The 20,000-nt window shown below is 39.6% G+C and overlaps 4 protein-coding genes across 4 annotated transcripts in view; 1 reads left to right on the top strand and 3 right to left on the bottom strand.

Annotated features, from left to right (window-relative positions):
* The window catches only part of LOC137983131 (uncharacterized), a 77,767-nt gene extending 74,832 nt beyond the window's left edge, over window positions 1-2,935 (bottom strand). The window contains exon 1 of the transcript XR_011118901.1: window positions 2,638-2,935. The gene's annotated coding sequence lies outside the window, so the exon portion shown is untranslated. The remainder of the gene's footprint in view (window positions 1-2,637) is intronic.
* Window positions 2,936-3,349: 414 nt separating this feature from the next.
* Window positions 3,350-6,805, bottom strand: LOC137983789 (uncharacterized). The gene is made up of 7 exons (XM_068830965.1): window positions 6,782-6,805; window positions 6,528-6,657; window positions 6,176-6,337; window positions 5,868-5,984; window positions 5,337-5,387; window positions 4,528-5,154; window positions 3,350-4,206 (listed from the first exon to the last, which is right to left on the bottom strand). The coding sequence occupies exons 1-7, from the start codon at window positions 6,793-6,795 to the stop codon at window positions 4,075-4,077; spliced, it is 1,233 nt and encodes a 410-aa protein (XP_068687066.1). The 5' UTR covers window positions 6,796-6,805; the 3' UTR covers window positions 3,350-4,074.
* Window positions 6,806-6,864: 59 nt separating this feature from the next.
* LOC137982053 (uncharacterized) lies at window positions 6,865-9,175 on the bottom strand. The gene is made up of 6 exons (XM_068829081.1): window positions 8,934-9,175; window positions 8,670-8,783; window positions 8,318-8,377; window positions 7,785-8,145; window positions 7,223-7,514; window positions 6,865-6,903 (listed from the first exon to the last, which is right to left on the bottom strand). The coding sequence occupies exons 1-4, from the start codon at window positions 8,949-8,951 to the stop codon at window positions 8,020-8,022; spliced, it is 318 nt and encodes a 105-aa protein (XP_068685182.1). The 5' UTR covers window positions 8,952-9,175; the 3' UTR covers window positions 6,865-6,903; window positions 7,223-7,514; window positions 7,785-8,019.
* Window positions 9,176-18,537: 9,362 nt separating this feature from the next.
* LOC137982048 (uncharacterized) overlaps window positions 18,538-20,000 on the top strand; it is an 80,986-nt gene continuing 79,523 nt past the window's right edge. The window contains exons 1-2 of the mRNA XM_068829076.1: window positions 18,538-18,808; window positions 19,077-19,129. The gene's annotated coding sequence lies outside the window, so the exon portion shown is untranslated. The remainder of the gene's footprint in view (window positions 18,809-19,076; window positions 19,130-20,000) is intronic.

The raw sequence follows: 20,000 nt of genomic DNA, 5'->3' as shown, positions 1-20,000 counted from the left end.
TACACGGTACTATATGTATTGTCCCATAGATTTCCCATAATTTATGTAGCAAATCCTGGATCCTATGGAATTTATATGGAACACATCTCCATTTAAAAATGGAAATTGAAAAGAGGGTCTTATCTTGCGAGATATCCCACATGTGATCCAATCAGAGCCAGTCATCTTAATGTGGGATAAAAGTGCGGAATTATCCCGAATCTAGGCCAATCAAAAGCTTGCAATTAAGGTGATATTATCAGAGGCCGGGATATTCCGCATATTGGCCAATAAACATGAATCTACTTGCATACTTGTCAATTCACACCAATTACTGTATTTCCGATCCTGACCCCCATGGGCAACAACAAAACCAAACGAATTGCACTTGAAATTCACATAGGAAGGAAATCAGCATTATGATATCCCCGGGAAATAATTTCAAGAGAGCGAAATCTAGTTCGTGGTTAACCGGCATTCTCCTCACTTTTACTTCGATTTCTGAGGGACTCTACATTTGTGTGACTTTAAAGAAGAAGTATGGCATTGTTTTCATTTGCAAAATAAGCCACTTTGGGCTGAGTTTACCTTGCTTTGGTTTTCGATTTTCAGCGTTCATCGTTAATCAAAATGCCTGATCCTTGTTTACAGCACTTCCCTTTTGCCTCGAAATTCGCGAAAAGGGAAACATGGCGCCTTATGAGAATAAATTATCTTTATTAAAATCTCATTACCGGATTATTCCGCGTGTCAACCAACCACGAGGTTGAGTGAGAACATTCATGAGATATGAGATACACTACTTATCTCGCATCTGTGAACTGTTACGCATGTATGCATTGTACTGTATTTCGTAAACATTTTTTCATCTCCAAAAAAGTTTCGTACCACGAAACGTTCGTATATTTTAACGCAAGTTTCGTCCGAACTAACAGACTGAGTTTCCCGAAAAGGTCAATCCCGAAGATGTTTTGTCTCCATCTTCAAAGATGCGTATATTTATGAACCGAGCAACGAGCAACGAGCAACCAGAAGTAGGAGTTTCGCGTTCTGATAGCCGGGATATTCCGCACATTGGCCAATAAACATGAAGCTACTTGCATACTTGTCTATTCACACCAATTACTACATTTCCGATCCTTACCCGGAGTGGCAAAAACAAAACCAGACATGAATTTGCGCTTTCTAATTCACATCGGGAGGAAATCCACATGATGATAGCTCAGAAAATGACTTTCACGGCAGTGGTTCGCGCGTGCTAAACGGCTCATTATATTTACTTTTACCTCGGATTGTCACTTTTAATTTACCGAGGAAGTAGCCTTGTTTTAATTCGAAAGTAAACCATTCGAGTTGACTTTGGTTTGGTTTTCGTTTTTCAGCAATCCATCGCTTCTCCTGAGGACGTAATCATTTCTTTTACGATTGTAATGACAATGTCTGCTTCTTTGGAACGGCAGAAATTGCATGACATTGGCGCAACATCATATTTCAGTTAGAATAAATTATCCTGATTGAAGTATCCTTGTGGGATTATTCCACGTGTCAACAGGGCCAAGAGGTTGAGTGACTCAAATTTCAAACGATATGGCACAAACTATTTATCGCGCATGTTATGAACGGCTGTTAGCTATTGTAGTTCGTAAACATTTAATCGTCTCCAGTAAAAACTTTACGAAACTTTTGTATGTATTACTGTTATGTTTTTTTCAGAACAAATCGTATGCCACAGAGCATTCTAAACAGTTAAATTAATGATGTTTTGTCACCTTTTTTCAAGGCTTGTAGCTATCAATCGAGTGACGGGTGGGAACCGGACTAGTCGTAGGATTTTCGCATTCATGGGCCGTGGCTTTGCTCAGACTGAAGTCTTCAAAGAACCCACGTGTTGTGTGATCAGTGTGAATTGTAGCTGCTTGTTTTAAAAATAAGGACAACAACTTATAATTGGCTTAACTTGAAATCTTCAACGAGCGAATTGTCCCGCATGATAGCGAATGAGAATGAGTTTGTCTTTGCAAGTATTCCATCTATTTCCATTGCGCCACGACTAGATCACGTTCTCAATTAAACTTTTGAAAGAATACGAACCCTTGATAACCTTTCTGACCTCTTTTGCTTTAGGAGCCGACTGAGAGATCATTTCGTCTAACGCCATCACTACATAGTAAAATTGTACGGTGGAATAATGCGCGTTTCCATCCCGAAGATGGAGCGAAACCTTTGCTGTCCATTTAGACTTGTGAAATTTTCGTGGACGTTATCTAGCAAATGTAACGTCTAAGAAACAATACTTTCAGCAGAAAAGCCAACTTTCAAGTCGATCGCTAAGCTGTCCAGAAATTTTAATGCACTCTCCGAATGCAGGATGCGCGTTTCAACACTGGCCCAGTTCTGTATCGCAGGCAAAACTGTCAACTCAACCGCCGAGCCTACACCCAAACTGATCAAGGAAGTCGTATCAACTTATGAACTGGAGTAGGCTTATTCTCATTTCTGCGTTTTAATGCCGCCATTAATGTCTTATTGCATATACCGGTGTATTGCAAAGTCCAGTAAAAGTCGCACACTACCTCTGTTTGACGCACTAAGGAAGTTACATGTTTTAATGTAAATCACGTGCAAAATATTACTAAAAGGAAAAGCTGTTAATCTTACCTTCCTCCGAATCTTATCATGTCTCGCCATCTCCTGCCTTTCCCATATGTTTTTATCCCATGTTGACATTCTTGGCAGCAATATCCATTTTTTATTCTCAATCTCTCCGTAATCAACCGTAATGACTGAACTTCTCTATTTCGGACTGGTACGTACAAAAAAGCGGAGATTTCATCAATAAACATTTTCTTCACGTTAAGCCCATTTCACCTCGATGCAGTTGGCGGCAAAACGCTTTCACCATGCCTTGTCTAATAGATTTTTCACCTTCCAAACTGGGTGTCAAATGCCGATTGACCTTTTTCTGTGTTTTGCTAGTAGTTTTCTGGAGGATCTAGTTTGATACAATGAGGAGGTTTTTTTCATGACGAGGGCAAGTAAAATTTGCTATTCTGAGACGCGAATGAGCTTTGAAGTGACCTTTCGATCAAAGAAAAACTGGATCAAATTTCAGAATAAGAGATCGTTGGATTACAACGACGTATTTTAATACTGTGGTCCATTTTAACTTACAAAAACCCAAAAAAGTGTATGAAAACCAGCATTTAAAAAATTCTCATCGCCGTTTTTTTGACCGCGCGATTTCGGTCACCCCAAAACGCAGACTGTGCAGACCGTCTGTAAAATGAAAATTCAGTTAGCCTGAATTAGGCCTAAGTAACATTCCGTTAGCCTAATTAAGCCTAAATAACTTTCAGGTTAGCCTGTTTACTGTTAGCTTTCAATAATAGTGAGGGTAACGCCACATTTTACCCCTGGTCTGCACGGTCTGCACAGTCTGCAGTCTGCATTTTGGGGTAACCGGCGCGATACCTTTTAACAATGATTTCGCAAATTTTGATATTGTAGAGTTAAAGATTACATTTGTTAATCAGTATCATGAAACATTTTTGTGTCATATGCCCTTTAAAATACTCCACATCTTGGCATCGATTAGGCCTGTTTTGAACGTCGCATGTGCCGAATGTAATGCAAATGGGGAGAAAAATCCATTGTTTTCGCTCATTTGCATTAGATTCGGCACATGTAAAATGTGTCTTACTTTAAAAACAAATAACTACTAACAGCACAAGATTGGACTGAGAACATCCACTGAGAACGAGAACGAGGCCAATATCCAGCTATCTCAACCGAACAAGCTTTGTCAATGAAGGATTTATTATATGGGATAAAACATTAAAAAAAATCCTCTTGCGGGACCAAGCGATGAAATCCTGAGCGAGGAAGATAGCTCCATCTCGCCCGCTCACGGAGCTAGGCAAGTTTATTACACGCCGAAAAGAAAATTACAATTACTATTTTTAAAAACACAAAGCGTCACTATGAGAAGGTTACTTGGATGGGGCAAAAGTTGCAGTTGTTAAGGAACACCTGAAGCCCTCCCTTGATTACGCCCCGCGAAAACATGACACTTTGCGCCTGACACAATTCAATCATTCAATTTCGAGCTTTTAAGATTTTTTTGCGCTTGAGCTCCGGGGTTTCCTTTGCCTTCTCTTTCATCTTGGTGGCACCTTTAGGTGTTGAACTTTCTCCGTTTTCAAGCCTCGCCTTCTTAACTATTTTAACCTGAAAGATAGATAACCAGGAAGACGGCAAAATTAGGCTCCTGTCTCGTACCAACAGTCATTGCTCTTCTATTCACAAAATTGGAGTAGTTCAAATTAAATCGAAAGTTACTCATTGCTCAGGTCTGCTCTGCCAGCTGGTCACTCCTGCAGTAAATAGCTCAGTGCTGATTAAAGTGACTGGACGTCAGGGGAAGCCAAATGCGGTGAGTAACAATGAGTGATCTGTTTTTACTTACATACTTAAGATAATTAAAATATGTAATGTCAGACAAGACTCAATGGGGGATGACCATGATCATAAACGGATAGATATACTTACTGGTAATTGATTTTCCTTTTTTGCAAGTAATTGTGAAAGCCTCTCGATTCTCTTTCCATATTCCACGTCTTCCTCAGGGTCTGGGTCGGCATCTTGGAATTGGAATTCCAACAAATCAAAGGACTGACCAGCTTGGCTATATTCCTCTGGTGTGAGGGATTCCCACTGGTCTCTCTTGGAGGCCTCTAAGGCTGCCATATTTGTCCACCAGTCGCGTTGTCCAGTGGTCATCCTAACGCTCAGCTTTTCAACTGAAGCACGAATTTCTTCCACTGTGGTGCATTTTTTGAAGTCAGGTTTAAGTACTGACGGTTTTCTTGGAGGTACTTGCTGTAGAATAGTAATTGGGCCCTCTTTCGGAAACCAATGCTTTCTATTTGACTTGGCCCAAGGTCGGTACGACATCTCCACCTCTCCTTTTCCATTCAGTTTAAACCTAAATGCGTGTGGGCTTGTGTGGTGTTTAAGCGTGGCGACGTATGGACGAAGCCATGACTTGACGTCGTATATGTTTTCAACAGAGCAAACAATCGGAGTTGGATTGTATGCATCGCGAATAACAGAGATGAGATCATCTAAGGTCACTGCATCCGATCTTGCCAGAGCAACAGAAATGCGGCTAAACATCTAACGAAGACAAAAACAATGGAAGACTGGGAATTAGAAAGATGAAACACTCTGCTTCGTTTCAGTGAGAGTTATTTCAATGTTAATTTGGCAGTCACACTAAATATTTTTTAAGAAACGCTAGCCGCATCATTACGACTAGATTTCCATGATGATTACCACGAAGAGTTGAATTGATTTACCTGATCTATATCCTCATGGGTATGTCCGACCATTAAATAAGACAATCGCACCTGCCAAAAGATAAATGTAACAAGATGACATGTCATTTCCTTGTATTAACTTGCATCTTCATCAGGCAACAACATTATAACCAAATAGTATACTATATTTTTGTGATATCTGGAATAATTATGCAATTTCGAGGAAAGTGGAATCAGCCTTGGCTAGGACGAAGGCACCGGCTTAGTCGCTTCCGCTTGATCTCGATTATTCGAATACTAAAAAAAAATGTAATGTTATTGTTTTAGGATCCACTGCTTACGGGAAATCCTTCCGCAAAAGTCTCATCACATGTAAAACAAACTTGCTTCTTTTCAAGAAAGGAAATTGTATCAAAGTGAGATTTCACTACAATTTCACAATCATACTTTACTGAGATTGGCTTGCAGAATCGTCAGCCATCTGTAATTTGCTGGCACACCATTAGCCAATCCCCTGAGACATTGAGAACAGTGCATTATGAAAAGGCCTAAGTTGGACACAGAACTCACCTTTCTGAAAACTCCTGCCTTCACTAAAAGAGCACAAAAGCCCAAAATGTGTATATTTTTGCAATCTCGATAACAATTATCCAGTTGTAAATATAGAGTGGGCGGTAATCGTCTTTGCTAAGAAGAAAAAGAAAGAAAGAAACAAAGGGATAATTCAAATGCAAGTGATTAATACCAGTGTTGGTTTTGTTTGGGAGTGTTCCAGTTTCCGTATTCAAATAATGAACTGTAGACCGAAGGAAAAGGAGGGGATACAAATCTATCTACTCTGGCATCTATAAGGAGAGTGAACAACGGCAATTACTCACCGGACGAAGTAAATGTCTGAAACAAGAAATTAGACAGTTCACTGTGGGGTTGGAGTCCTGAGGCCACCTCATGAAGTCGACGAAGCACCATGCTTTTTTGTGGCCATGAGATAGAACCCCTGTCACATGCGTCTTCATGAACCCATTACAGTCTCCATCCAACTGCGAAGAAATAAAATAAGATAGTATGATTTGATAGAGGATAAATCAGTGAAAGTCGATAAGTGAGCTGTAAGTAACCGCGACTTAACAGTTGCCATGCACAGGAAGCTTGAACCGGGGACTTGGAATCCATGACCCTGTGATCTGTGTGGCTTTTCATCGGTTCAGTTCAGTTTCAAATTGGCCATACCTTTGATTTCTGAATCCAGTGGGGTAGATGGGTCTTGCTTTGGTCCATGCCGTCAATAATTAGCGACAAGTACTTGTCAGGCCTCTTTTCGGCCTTTTTTTGGTGTTTATAATACTTCTTTCTTTCACCGCTGGAACAGTAAAAAGTTACGAATCCACCGTTATAGTTTGCGTAACCAATATATGCAAAAATAAACCCTGTTCGCAAAAGATAGGTGCTGTACTTTCATTCAACTTTCTAATGGCATTGCTTACGCTGGTTGTTCCATGTGAAGCTGTTTTTTTTCTGTCCAGGTCATTCGGTTCTCCTTGTCTCTTGTAGCTCTTATATGTTCTGTTATTAAGAGGCACACACCACATTTTGTAAATCTGTTTCTCTGTGGAAAATATCACAAAACAGGTGAATACAGTAGATAAAAACCCCCCCAAAAATGGTTACAACACCGGCAATTAAGGCAACAACAGCGCCGCTTTGAACCACTGCTCGAGGCGTTCATTAATTAAAATTGCTACATAAATTTGACACTTCTATTGAACTTAGTCTCAGTACTTCCAGTACTGCTTGGATGAAACAACAGACTGTCGTAATTCCCCCCTCTCGCTTCCCTAAGTCTTCACAATCTTTTCGATTACTGTATAACAAGTGGCTTAATCCGGCTAAGATTTCATAACCTCTAGCAATCTGTCCTTGCTAACCTTTGGAATAATTATATCGGGAAACTTGGTCTTCCTCATTCGTTGGAACTGGGAAGCTTTGAGAGGATTGCTGTTTGACTCCTTGTACATCTGGTAAATCTTTTTGAAAGTCAGGCATGCAGGTAACTCCCTTCGATGGAAATCCGGCATTCTGTTCGAAAGAGAATCCACCATTTCGCCAAACCAGAGTTCTGCCTCAAGAAAGCGTTTCGACTCAAACGTGGTGCCTTTTCTTCCATGGATGTGGCTGCTGATTTGTTTGATAGCCCAGTCATTCTTCCATTTGTGAAACCTAGAAAAATTGAAAGAGGAAACAAGCTCGCTATTTTTTAAGCGTGTTACGTAAACAAACACTAACACTTTTACGGATATTTTCTAAATCCAATAACCGGACTGACGTTTTTACCTGCTCTGAGGCATTTCAATACTCGGGTATTCAAAGTTATTTAAGGTTTCTTTCACTTATCAATATGCCTAGACAATTTTTGTTTACTTCGAAACGAACTTTTTAATCTTTAAAATTTAGTTATTTTTGCTTGTTACAAATACATGGGGTAATTACCGTGGAATCATGATATTTGATATGCCGTGACTCACAAGCCATGCTTTCTGGCAAACTTTCTGATGCCTGACAAAATAATTGACGTGGGCTTGCCATTTTTAATTCTTTGACTAATCTCGAAAAAGTTCATTAGCCAGTCTCCTTGTTCTTTAAAGCTTTTTTGCGAGAAGTGTTGCCTGGTTTCCTTGATATCGTCGGCGCTTAAAACCGCGGTGAGGCATTTCTTTTTGCAGCATCATTTTTGGTTTTCCATTTGTTCTTTCGGCTTGCTCTTTCTTGTCGTTCGGATTGGCGTACTTGTGGTATCAGGAATTGGCTCAGCGTTTCTGGGAAATGGCTGCAAAATGGTCGGATTATCGTCCTGTAGGCAAATAAGAAGTATGATTGAATATACCCACCTACAGTGAATCACATGCAGTCATCACCCAACCCTAACATCTGCTTGTACGGTGATGTCTTACTTTCACGAATGATCGTCTTTGTATTTTAAATCAAGCAAGCAATAATATTCACGAGAGAGAGTGACTTCCTACCCGGTGATCTTCATCAAAACTTGCTCCTGTTGCAGTTAATTGAAAAAATTCTTCCTTTTCCTGCCAACCAATAAGAGTACTTTCATATCAGCTTTGGAAATCCGGCCTCAGGGTTCTTCATGAACTGTTTAATTGAGACGTTCTTGTTCAACATCGACCAAACCGCAATTAATAACACGGGGAACAATATGTAGTCGAAATTGGATAGTATTGAATCGTATATATACAGAAGCAAAAGGACAGAGTAGAGGTTCAATAGAGTTTCCTGATCCTAAGCTCCTGTAGCTCTGTTTGTCTTGCACAATTAAAAACTAACTGCAGTTAAATTTTGTAGCCTGCAAAATTGTTGTACCTCTTCGTAACTTTCGCAGTCCACCGATTCGCTCTCAGAATCACTGTCAGCAAGAAAGGGAACGTGGTTGCATGCTCCTCCACACGAACATCTTTGTTTCTCAATGGAATGTATCTGCAAATAAATGAACCACCCCTACGGATTTACTCAAATGATCATCGTGCACATTAATGTCCTTTCCTCCTTGCCCAAGGCAAAAAGTCAACAACAAAACGGTGAACACATCAAGGGTTGCAAGAAAAAAGCAGTAAAATTTACTTGTACCTTAGGCTTCTTCCGCATTCCGCCACGAAGTCTTAAAACAGGCGACAAGGTTTCTTCTCTTTTTGTGACAGGTACCTGTGCCTATGTAGACAGTAAATAATTGGTCCCGCTCATTTTAAATCTTTACGGTTTCAACTACATTATATTTTTGTCTTAGATAAATTATATTAAAAACATGCTGACGATCGAAACTCGCCTCTACGTCTTTGAAAAGGCCTTCAAAGGCGACATCTGCCAGAAAAATTTTGTTTTCTTTCACCTCTGTCATGGTGCTGAGGGGCCAAAGGCTTGCTGCATACGAAGAGAGCTCGTCCTCGACGCTCGACAACGCAGTTTTTACTACAAACATTTTCCAAAAATTGAAGAGCAGATAGAACGGCGTCAGTGGGGGTCTTGGATTCAAATCGTCGTCGTTATCGTCATCGTCCTCCTCTTGACTTCTTCTTCCTTTTTCTCTTTCCTCGCTTGCTTCTACGGTCGCTTGATGTGATGCTGGATAGCGCGGTTCTATTCGTGCTGGTAGTATGTGCTGATATTATTCAAGTTTAGCGCGCTTTTTTTCATGTGACTAGCGATCCCTGGAATGGGAGCCCGATAGTGGATAACGAGCGGTATATCCCACATGAACTCCAATAAGAAATTTGGTGGTCTTCGCAAAATTATATCGACATAAAAATAACTTAACTTAATTAACTTGTTTGCTTGAAACAGCCTTCTGTGCATGAAATAATTAAGGTTAGGCGCACTTTTAGGCCAAAGCTTGGCTCATTTTTACTACCAAGATTACTTGGCTGATTGGATTCAGGATTGCATTTCTCTAGCTGTAGGCAGTGAAGGAAATAAATTTTGTTGCAGTAGCTGTTCGTTTCTACTGACCATGTGGTTGGACATACAGAGTTGGGGAGAGGTTTGCTACAAGCTTCTTAATAAGAAATAATTTACTTTTGCTTAATAAAATGAAATGCCAGAAAATTGTAAGAAAATTTGACTTGTATGGCAATGCTGACACTGTGCCAGACCACTTTTTACCCGTTGTCCCGAATTCTTTTGGTCGGCAATGAAGCAGACGATAATAAACAAAATGTATGTGTAGAGCAGGCCCCGTGAGATAATTTTTCGCTCTCTACTGCAGCAATAGGAAAGGTTTTTCCTGACTCACGTATACAACTCAATAGAAAAAGACGATGATTTTACTTTTTTCAGTATTGAGTGTGTCCGTAGCATCAAACATTGTCCGCATCCTAAGATTTTGGCTCTCCGATTCATTACAATCGTATCAGAATGGCTGGATTTTACATCGTGCCATATAGTTCTGTAGCCAAGAAGCCTGTTATTGAAGGGGTATTGGTTAATACGACACCAAACCAATCGGAAAGTTTTATGGATGTAGCTAAGGCGATTCGTTTCTGCACGTACAAGTATATGAAGGTCGAGCCGGAATCGTGTGAGGTACTGCCCATGGGTGAAAACAAGGAAATTGACAAGGACGTGAATCCACCAAAAAGGCATGACGCGCAAAAACGTAACTCAGCAGAAGCCGCAATGGGCAGTATCTTATTTTCCTTTGTTTGTGTTGACCCTTGTATGAACAAAAAGTAAATCTTTTTCCATTTTCTTTTTAAAACTAATCAGAGAAATGAATTTCATGTAGGACTGCCGCAAACAAGAATATGTTGCTCGGTTTAGTAGACGGTGTTGGCAATTGGTACTGGATATCAAAGACGGTGTTATCAGCGGTTCTTCAGGCTCCAGATCTGCTCCTCCTATCAATACCTACTTCTTCAAATGGCTTAATGCGTCAACTCTAGAAGAAATCTACACAACACTTCTGAGGTTACAAGCTGGTGAAGTTTCAGTCAAGGATTTAGCAAAAAGGGAGAAGGTGACCTGACGCCATTAACCTGTTTTCCTTATTTCTTTTGTTATTGTTTTGTTTTTATTGTTGTTCGGTATCCTTAATAAGTACAGAATTATTCAATACAATTTAAGCTATTTGGGCTGATGCTTCACGACTTTGATAAATACTAATGACCGCCATTATTTTTAAGTCCTTAAGTGTTGCCTAAGCCGAAGAAGATGGTGATCGCTCAATGACAGAATGGGAAAATGAGAGAAAAATACTGGTAAGTACCTTTGTAGCATGCTTTAAAGAGAAACTGGATGATTGAAATGATGGATTTTAAAAATTCGTTAATACCACTTGCCTACTGTTCTGGTCCCCGAAAAAATTCTAATCAATGTAAGAAACAAATGCACTGTTCCTTGCAACAGATGAATCAAGTAGAAGAACTACTAACAAATCTGAAGACTGAAAAGGAACTTAACAGAGCAAACGCGGAGATGGTAGGAGACCCTTGACAAACTAAGACCTTCTGGTGCATCTAGCTCCAATAAATCAAGTGATTTTTTTTGTTGCTTCACTTCATCAGGTTAATTTGGGTGATCACAGGATCTGCGTACATTTTATGACAGTTTCTGGTGGAAAACGCCATAAAAACAGCAAATAAAGTAATTATCATTGGGTGAATTTGCTCATGTGTACCTTTCCGCTTCAGTTTCCCGGAGAAATATATATAAAAGACACTAAGCCGGTGATGGAATGAGAAAACGCGATCACTGGACCACATCACAAATTATCATTATTTACCAGTGCCTCGCCTTTGGCATCAGGAAAAATCTACATTTATGCTCGTCCCTAAAAAATCACGATATCTTGCTCAACGTTGTCCAATGGTCTTTTAAACAATTTTACGGTTTCTGTAATGTTTTCTGTAATGCCAGTAGAGCCACAAAGCTGGTCATTTGATTGATTTGCAATAAGACCATGTTTCACTCCAAAGCCACAATTTAGGCAATCACTTCTGTTCTTTTAGCGCAAAGAGAAAGAATTGGAATTAAAAGTAAAGATTCGCACTTTGGAAAAGGAGGCACAAGACAGCAGAGAAACAGTGGCTCGGATCAGAATTGCACTGTCCAATGTAAGGTCGGGCAATTATTCTATGAAATGTGTCTTGTCATGAAATGCAATTCAACAGCAAAATAAAATTTCGATTTTGCATTTTAGCGAATATCAGAATGCCAGTCCCTCAAAGCTGAAATGGAGGAGCAACTCCAGAGAAAAGATGCAAAAATTGCGTCTTTATCAAAGGTAAACCATTTGATGCTGTGAATATTTGGCCTGGTACAATGGGAGTTTGTGTAGCTGGTGGTTTGTCCGAGGGAGCGAGCATTTCATTTAGAGGTGGATGTAGAACAAATATATTAGCTAAAATTTGCTTCATTATCGATTTTACGAGCTACAACACAGAAACTTGAAAGCGTCCGCCGACGTTGTTCTCAAAAGTCGAAGACGTTTTCTTCAGTGATTGTGTGGCTGTTTTTAGCCGAAAAGCGTCATTTGGATCAATCAAGTGTAACTAAACTAGCGTAAGTGGTTGTGCCTTTAAAACCATGGATTTTTTTGTATCAACTCTAGGAAAACGAAGACCTTAGGTGGGAATTACTTCGTTGGAAGACGTCATATGTTCAGAATGACACGTTTGGGGACGAGGTCAGTTAGAGCAATTGATGATGATCATAAGGATAATGACAATTAACTTCTTGTGCTTAACAAGGGATGCTTTACTGAAGCAGCTAGTACACAGATGGTTAGGCTTCAAATTCAACATATCCCCAACACACCAGGTCGAAAACCATTTTACAGAGGCCTTTGATTATGTTTTAAAGTGGTCGATTGCATGGATTACCTTTTAGGACAATATGGACCAGCATGAGCTGTCTCTTCAAAATGCCGGGCATGATTTTGATGGCATCGAAGGCAATGAGGATTCCCAGGTAACGGTAATAATCATTTTTCCTTGCAATTCAACTTTATAAATACAACTTTTAACAGCTGCGCTTAATGTATTGCAGGGTGTGGAGGAAATGGATCTTACAGGATCTAACTTGTCATTTGGGGTATAAAAAAATTCACCAATTTGAAGCGTGCAAAATTAGTACTTTCCAAGTAAAAGTACTCTGGTTGTGTTGTTTTTCAGGGAGAGGAGAAAATGGATTTCGAACAAGAGGAAATGTCCAGCATAGTTGACTCAGCGGCAATGGTAACTATATTGTGTGCCAAAAGATTCTCGCCCAAGATCCCATTTTTACTAAGTGTCTTCCAGCTTGGTGAACCTTTTCTCCATAAGCTCTCAACGACCTTAACAGGTTCAGCGGCATTCAATAATAATTTGCTATCACTCACAGAGCGAGAGCAGAAATGAAAGAGAAGTCAGAATTACAAAGGAAACAGAGAGGTCAGCTGAAACGAAAGAAACGGTAAGCCTGTGAATGTTGTACATATAGTCACGCTGTTTAAGGAATAGATGAAATAAATCTGGGAAGGCTGGCTCGTCTTTAGGTGTGGTTAACGACTGTCATTTATTGACTAAGTGACGCACAAAAATACTAGTCAATAAAGATTGCACGACTGACGACAAGTTAACGAACGGTATGTAATGAAACCTACTCAATAAAGAGCCCTCGCATGTATTTAAAATCATATATAATGTTCAATACTGTTTGGCCGGTGAGTGTTCATGATTAAAATCATAAAAAAGTGTTGGATCTGACCTAAAAAAGGATAAAAACTAAATATTCGGCAACGTTCTATTTGCCATCATCAGAGTAAAATGACGAGATGAGTAATTAAAAGAAGTTTTTAAGGCATGTTAAAAATCTAAGGGGCATTCTGCGCTAGATACCAATGCTGTAAATGAACGCCCTGAGCCTCTCCCTAAAGCCTATTTTCCTTTTATTTTGCCCCTTAGGGATCAAAACTTGTCTTAAAAAGCTCTTTTGATTATTCATCTCATCATTTTACTCTGATGAAGGCAAACAGAACGTTGCAGAAAATTTAGTTTTTAAACTTTTTTAGGTTAGATCCAACACTTTTTTAAGACTGTAATTTTCAACTTCCTTTCTTTTTTCTTTATTCACTCCTGTTAAACAGAGATCGGATGAGTGGGTCGCTGTAACTTATGGCAGGGACCTACTATACTTTGGCCGTGTGGTAAGAGAAAATGATGAAACCATGACAGTCATATTTCTGGAAAGACGAGCCGGCGGCCATTTCCAACTTAAAAAGCAACAAGAGCAAGTTGAGAAGCGTCTCATTTTCAAGCATAATGTAGTAGTAAATTGGACAGGTGTTGGACGCTTCCAGGTTCCGCAAGAAAAGGATCTTCGAAAAGAAAACGCGGACTTTATGAAGACATCCTGTATAAGAGATAAGGTAAAGAAACAAATTATGCGAATGCCCAAGTTCAATGGTCTTGTTTCTTAGATTAATGAGAAGCTGAAAGCCCAATCCATACTTGGTCAATTTTGGAACACCAACCATGGCCTTGAAATCAGAGTTAGAATTGCCATGCATTGAAACAATGTACAGATATCACACCAATAACGTCAAAAACAGCTATTGCAGCGCAATAACATAAGGAAACAATGACGCAATTATATTTTGCAAAGTCTGAAGCATTTTGGAATGGAGTTTCATGTTCACACTTTGCTACCTGAAAACAGACTAATGGGCGAATAGGCATGCATGCAAAGGGCAAAAGGATTCATGGGGAATCAAACAAGCGCAGAAACGTGCACGTTATCTCGAGATAGAAATAAATTTTTGCGTGGAAAGAGCAAGGTTGGATGATAAGAATTGTGCAGTGTTAAATGCGTTGAAGAAAACTTTGAAAAGAAAGGATTAATTTGCCCTAAATACAATCTTAGTGAAGAATTATTTTATCTCCAGCTGGAAACATATTGGAAAACCATCTCCATGTTTTCTAAAGCAGTGTGCCGAGTAGGTGCTCAAAAGATCCTCCTGGCTGACATCAAAACTATTCAACCCTCCATGACAAAGAAAGAGGTCTCTGCTATGAAGGAGTTTAGCCCACACTTCAAGGAAGTGGGATGGCTAAATGACACGGTAAACAATTCAACAAATATTTCTACTTTTTACTTACTTAATTTCACGTGTTGACTTCAACTTTCGTATCGTTGTTCTATCAACACTGATATGTCGATCGATCAAATGTTTTCCCTGAGCGTTTGGAACTGAAATTTGAAACATTTTCCTTCACTCCTTTTGGTTACATGTTAAAAGCAGTTTCCAAAATTATCAGGCAGCAAGGTTATCGTAAAGTTTTGTCTACAGGGTATTGACTAACAACAAATTCCGAGGAAGGCCAAGGAAGCGATCTTGGCATTCCCGAGCTGCCGTGAAGACCGTGGAACGGCAGTTGGCGCCATATACGCCACCAAAAACTTTCTGTGCCGCAGTAAATTTGGAGGCGAAAACTTACCTGTCGACTGTTTTTATTTTAGATAATTAACGCAAGCTTGAAACTGATAGAAGCGTCCAGTAGGACGAAGGTGGGACATTTGACATGAGTTAATGTTTCATTGCCTTTAGGATAGTTAACCAGTGACGCGCTGAATTGCTTGCAACACTGACTTATGGGGTCTATTCAGGTGCATGCACTGAAATTCCTTGACGTGCTCTTAACTCTTTAAAAGAGTGGCTCCATGCAGCAATTGTTGTTACGTAGAAACATAACCATCATCATCTGATTCTTAACACTATCATCTTTCAACAGAATCTAAAAGTACTTGCTGCAGAGTCCGTCGTACTGGAAAAAATATTGAAAACAGAACTTAAAGAATTAAAGTCGTGGAAGTGGATGAAAAAGGTTGGTTACAGGTTGTCGGGTGTCTTGGACAAATGAACATCTTGGCCTGTATGTCAAGTGCATTCATCAATTGTATACGATGGCTAACAACTTCGAGCGGAGCGCCTGTAACTGGAGAACTAGCGTAGCGGAAATAATGCTCACGCAAGCCGTGCGAGTCGCAACAATGACGTCGAGTAACTCAATGTTAAGCTCAAGCCACTAGCATGCAACTCTTGTTTTTGGTCGTAGCGGCTGGTAAAACCAATGCCAGGGTACTGTTTAAAGTTGTTTTCCTTTCCCCATCTTTTCCAGGTGAACTTCAGAAACCAAGACATTGTCCTTATGCCAATGTGCAATGGAAGTCATTGGACGCTTGGGGTACTATAATTCGTGATTGAATTTCATAAATTGGCACAAAATCTCGCACTGTTTCATTTGTATCGTGGCGCCGCACTTAAACTCTATTTAAGATTATTACGATGATGATGATGATGATGATGATGATTATTATTATTATTATTATTATTAATATAACTATTATTATTATTATTATTATTATTATTATTATTATTATTATTTATTTCATTATTTTTTTTAATCCGTATGACAACTTACAAGGAAAAAACATTAATCTCGCCAATTACCAGCGATACAGTGAATTGTTCCTGGTTTTATCGACGGAAAGGTGTCGACAACAAATCATTAACGTTAGTTACACCAGAGTAATTCTGTCGATAAAAACAACTCTTAGCCTAATTTCAGTCGCCTCCTCCGCTTGCGTGGTGGCTGAAATTTGCCCCAAATAACACGGAAAGGTGTCGACAACAAATCACTTTGCGGATAACCACAAACCACTGAGGTTCTCAAAACCCTATTTCCTTTCGTGCGGTCTACCTTTGCAATAAAAAAGTTCATATGTTCTAAAGTGTGCCGGTTTTTTGTATCTTGAAGGTGTTAAGATTTTCAATTACAAACTATTTAGATTCGATAATATCACACTGTGAAGAGTAATTGTTCACGACCTGAAGTCAAAATGGAAACTTATCGTTTCCTCAACTTATCTTTTCCTCAAACGCTTCGGAGCAAAGCTGCATGTTAGCTACAAGTAGCATTTATTAGTGAACTCTCTTGCATAAATGCTGGCAGTGATATGAAGAAACAAGTACTGAATTATTTAAACACACTGAACTTGTCAACCAGGCTTGCCAGTTTTTGTATAACTGTTACACTGTATATACCACAAGCAAATAACAGTTCCTAACAGTTCATGTCTTGCGTGAAGTTACAGATTTAACGCGAATCCTTGTCTTTTCAGGGATGTAACTTGTTTATCTATGAACACGGTTTCCACGTAGAGGAAAACACAGGAAACATTACTAGTCAGAGTAATACTGGTTAAGTGAAATAATTTTACCAACGGCAAACAAAATGGCATCGATTATTTTCTCATTAACATTCAATTTCTCGTCCTTTTTCCATTTTTACTCTTTCTCTTTACTTAAAGGGGAACTGCAGGCTAAAATCTGCTTATTTTGGGGTGAGAGGTCTTTGGTGTACATTTAAATTTGTGATAAAATATTTAGCATGTGGGTTCCCGTACGAAACGAGCAGATCTGCAGCAGATCTGCAACAGATCTGTTTTGACAAAAACAGATCATCTGCAGACTAATTTATCGTCTGCAGAGTCTGTTTTCAGTCTACTGCAGACGCTGAGCTTGAATGCACTTCGCGATGTTAAGACTGCAGATGAAAAACAGACTAACAACAGATCTGCAGATCATCTGCAGCGTCTGCAGATCATCTGCAACACGTTGAAGCCCAAAAACCGGATCGATAGATCATATTATTGTATCGTGACTTCGGTATAAACCTTAGTTGGATCAGTCATTACTGGTGTGTTTTGAGATAAATAAAATAGTTCGATTGTACAGATAAAACGATAGTCGAAAATTTAAAATGCGTTAGTATAAAGAGGCTTATAAATGGTCAGCCACTTACATACAACGTGTTAGTAAATCAAATGTTACGTCGATTGAACACTTAAATGAAAGGATAAATACTCTTTCGACCTTAAATTATCCTTATTATATAGCAATTAGGCACCCATACCTGACACATTCTTTCAATAGAATTTAAGAGCAGTACTGCAGGGTGCATTGGTGTTAAATTCTCAGTTCCAAACGCTCAGGGAAAACATTTGATCGATCGACATATCAGTGTTGATAGAACAACGATACGAAAGTTGAAGTCAACATGTGAGTGAATCATAAAAAGTGCAATAAGATGGTTAAATTACTGTACTGTGATTATTTTTCTTGCCTACATCATGAGATGTTTTTCTTATCAGTTGTCGTGATTGACGTAAAGGTCATGCTGACGCTGAAATCAAAAACACTCCGGCGCTCCTCAGATCTGATCACTTTTCTGGACATTCAATAAGCTACGGACCCATGAGCACTAAAAGGCCGTTTACAAGACAGAAAAATTTGGGGCCGGACTCGTCAAAAAAGCAGTACGGACCCATAAATTTTGTAAAGAAACACTGGAGTTTTCACAGGGCCATAGGCGCCTATGGCCCTGCAGAAACTCCAGTGTTCCTTTACAAAAGTTATGAGTCCGTACCGCATTTTTGACCGGTCCGGAACCAAATTTTTCTGTCATGTACACGGCCTTAATTAAGGAAGTTTCCCTTCTTAAGTATCATTATCTTTGAAGTTCAACATGCTTCAATTTTAGTGCCGGGGATTACCTATGCTCAACTTGATTAGTGGCGTAATCCATCTCAAAATAAGATCATTAAAATCTGCCATCATTCCATTTTTAAAAGTTTTTTTGGCTTTGAAAGTTTGAGTCGTTACTTTCTTATCCCTTTGGAAACATAGACATAGTCAACTTGTCAGTAAAAACGTTGCGTGATAGCGGTAAAAACGCTTGTGGTATAAACACGATAATCAAGGAGTGACTGAGTTCCGAGGGTCAACGTCACATTTTCTGCCTATATAAGGAACCTTGGACTGGGGGAGCTGTCACTCGTACTCGGTTTATTCGAGACCTCGATCCGTTAACATCGTAGACCAAGGATCACGGCTAGCGACTTGCAGATGATTTTAGACGAAGACAAGGGTAAAAAAAATGCTTGGATCTACTGCAGCAAAACGAGTGAGGGTGAGTACAACGGTCATTTACTTAGCCTGCGTAGCATGGCGGTTTTTCTGCCCTCGTCCGCCTTTATGACTTAGCAACCAAAACCGCTCATGCTACGCAGGCTATCATTGACTAAGAATGCTTGAGCCGAATTATATTTTTGTCAAGTTATTCATTTTACCTCACCGTTTTGTGCCTTGTCTGAAAACCTTTTTGCTTTTGCTTTTTTATTGTAGTTAACTGTTGAGATACCGGAGCATCAAGAGGATGATATTCTCTGTCTTCTTAGGCAGCAAGAAAACTGTGAAGTTGTTTCCATAAGACCAGTACAATCTGGAGAAGGTAAATGCTATTTATCACGATTTTCCTTCCTGTTTTGTTAGATTTTATTTCGTCTTTTAATTTACCTACCCGTATCCTCTTCGCACTGTGTGCGCGAGGGAGTTTTCTTTTATTCTTTGGTAAAGGATTCCAGTTACCTTCCGTTCTTCTCGTTAGCTACATTATTTATTTCACTATTATTTCCGAAAAGCGCGCCACCTTTGCAACGAACATCACTTTGAAACTTGATGCCCTTTAGTCTGAGGTTATGTCATCCTTGATCCTGTTTCCGGCAAAATCTAATTACTCATTCATTTTATCGCATGTATGGAGGTTTTCCCATCGGAATATATATAAATTGACTACTATAGCAATACCGTAAATGTACAGTGAGTCTGATGCTCAGAGACTGGACAAAATGCCTATACAGAACATCGCACTTCTAGCAGCAAGAATTTAAAAAAAAACACAGCAGATTCCTAATACAGTATTTCCACTGTGGTTGCACAATTCTGCCAGTTTCTTGCTGTTCATCCATGAGACGCAAGAAGATGGTCCTACGCCACCAACACCCTGTTCGTCTCTTCCCAAGAAATAAGACTTCGGGCGAACTCGCGCCTCCAGCAGAACAGCCACCTACAGCTGAATCTGACAGAATCGAAAAACATGAAATCGCTGTTCGGACTTGTAATTTCTGCCTGCAGACGCCGTGTATCAGTGTTGCGGTGCGGCGAGGATAACGAATCACACCAAACACCGCAAAAATTACAAGTGGTTCTGGAGAACTCTGAAAGACTGTGGGCAGTATCTAGTTTACTCGATCTCGTTTCTGTAAATAACCTGCCAAGCAAACCAAAAAAAAAAAAGCATGCAAAGCCTAGCCTGCGAGCAA

This window comes from Montipora foliosa, chromosome 13 (genome assembly GCF_036669935.1).
Source record: "Montipora foliosa isolate CH-2021 chromosome 13, ASM3666993v2, whole genome shotgun sequence".
Taxonomy (NCBI): domain Eukaryota; kingdom Metazoa; phylum Cnidaria; class Anthozoa; order Scleractinia; family Acroporidae; genus Montipora; species Montipora foliosa.
Note: the sequence above shows the minus strand (reverse complement) of the source record. Positions and strands in the feature narration are given on the sequence as shown.